The sequence below is a fragment of the Carya illinoinensis genome, chromosome 6 (genome assembly GCF_018687715.1).
Source record: "Carya illinoinensis cultivar Pawnee chromosome 6, C.illinoinensisPawnee_v1, whole genome shotgun sequence".
NCBI lineage: Eukaryota > Viridiplantae > Streptophyta > Magnoliopsida > Fagales > Juglandaceae > Carya > Carya illinoinensis.
In genome coordinates this window covers 10,143,631-10,145,718 of record NC_056757.1, presented here as the reverse complement: position 1 = coordinate 10,145,718, position 2,088 = coordinate 10,143,631, and the positions used below count along the sequence as shown (strand labels likewise).

General features: G+C 39.4%; 1 protein-coding gene across 1 annotated transcript; it reads right to left on the bottom strand.

Annotated features, from left to right (window-relative positions):
- Window positions 1-1,112, bottom strand: LOC122312353 (HMG-Y-related protein A-like). Its single transcript, XM_043126928.1, has 2 exons — window positions 909-1,112; window positions 1-781 (listed from the first exon to the last, which is right to left on the bottom strand). The coding sequence occupies exons 1-2, from the start codon at window positions 984-986 to the stop codon at window positions 299-301; spliced, it is 561 nt and encodes a 186-aa protein (XP_042982862.1). The 5' UTR covers window positions 987-1,112; the 3' UTR covers window positions 1-298.
- Window positions 1,113-2,088: the final 976 nt, after the last annotated feature.

Genomic DNA, 2,088 nt, shown 5'->3' with positions numbered 1-2,088 from the left:
TAATCAGAATTGGTCGAATCATGATTCTAAACAAAGCCTAAACAGCCGCTACACAATTTACATGGAATTACAGTCACATTTTAACGTTACAACCCCCACCACTTAAATAAAACACCAAAAATAAAATAAAAAAGAACCGACAAAAGTCGAAGAGGGAGAGATTAAAATAAAGAAAAAAACAAAAGTGGATAAACATAAAGATAAAGCTAAAAATTAAAAAAAAAACATCAATTAGCAGAGAACTAATACACCTAATAAAAAAAGAGCCTCTCTCTCTCTCTCTCATGTCTGATCTAGCTCAACACCCCACCGGGGCCACAGCCGGCTTCACTTTCGGCGGCCTTCCTCTCCCTCTAGGCGCCCCACCAGCGGCCGAAGCCGAAGCCATCTTGGCCTTCTTGGGAGGACGGCCACGAGGCCTGCCACTTCCTGAGGATGCATTCTTCGCTTTGGGCGGCGGCGGCGGTGCGAAAGGATCTCTCGGCTTGGGTGGACGACCTCGGGGTCTGGGCGACCCGACCGCGGGTCCGGACGGGACCGTCGCCTTGGGCTTCGGTGGGCGTCCGCGCCCACGCCTCGGAGGCGCGTTCGGGTCGGGCTTCATGTAGTTGTTTTGGACCAGAACGAGCTGACCGCTCTGTTTCAGCTGGTCCAGGTGATGCGAGAGCAGGGTCGAGTGAGCCTCCGGCAGATCCGTGTAGGTCGATTCAATATAACTGGATATAGCCGACTTGTCCGAGCTATTCTTGTCTTTCAAAGCCTCGATGGCAGCCATAATCATCTGAAAAACACAAAAATAACTCAAATTCATCAAACTTAGCTGAAATCAAACAAGAAAACCCCCAAAAAAAGCGTTTGCGTAGTGAGAACATTGAAGCTACAGAAAATGGAAGAGCAATTGTTGGTACCTCGGGGTAGTGGGGGAGAGAAGAAGCTGGGGGAGGGGGTTGAGCTACTGCAGAGTTTTGGATTTCTTCTGTAGCCATAGGAGATTTCCCAGAGCAAGAAAGAGAGAGAGGGAGAGCGCGCGCGAGTAGAGAAGATGGGACTGTAGGTTTGGTGTGAGAAGAAAGGACGCAAGTGGAGCGGACGTTAAAGGGGTTGGGATTTTAAAAGGGTGTTTCTTGAGGCTCGGATCGAGGGACTGGGGAAAGGAAAGAATGATGAGCGCCTTCCTGGGTTGAGCGATCGGACGGCCAGGGACTGTGAGTTATTGCCGAGAATCTGACGGTAGAGATTCATCTATTCCATATCACACGGATCGATGATGTGGACTAGGACTCGTTTGGAGTTATAAAAGGCGAAGTTACGATCAAGTCCCTCATTTTGAATCCATCCCTTCATGGAAAGCGTGACAGATCCAGCATCCGAGTGCGAGAAGTGGGACCCGCTGGGGTTACACTGAGGTGATGTTTTCTCGTGTCGGATATACATATATAGATCTATACGTGTCTGCATTTCAGCTGCGTGTTATAAGGATCAAGGGTTAGGAAGTGACTGTTGGCGGAACTCGGTGTCACGAGAGGTAATGATGTCTGAATTCTGAAATAGTGAAAAGTGATGATTGGTTTTAAATGAAAATTAAATAAAATATTATAAAAATATTATTTTTTAATATTATTATTATTTTAAAATTTGAAAAAAATTAAATTATTTATTATATTTTATATAAAAATTTAAAAAAATTGTAATAATAAAATAAAAATTTTAAAACATAACTTTATTATATAATTTAGAAAAAAATAAATTTAATTCATTAACGTTATCATATAATTTAATTAAAAAAATTAATTTTATAAAAATTGATATTGTTTTACTTTTTGAGTTGATTTTTATAAAATTGAATTTATTTTAAATTAATTTATATAATTATATTAGTTGATTGAATTTATTTTTTTTATATTAAGAAATTTTATATTCTCAAATTTTTAATTTAGATTTAAATAATCAAAGAAAAAAATTTAGATAGTGAAGTAGAAATTAAGGAGGTGTAAGGATATTTTAAGGAAAATACTAGTCTTACCGCTAGTTTCTACCAATGGATTATACTGCTATGTTTTTTTTATTTTTTTTATTATTATTTTTTTA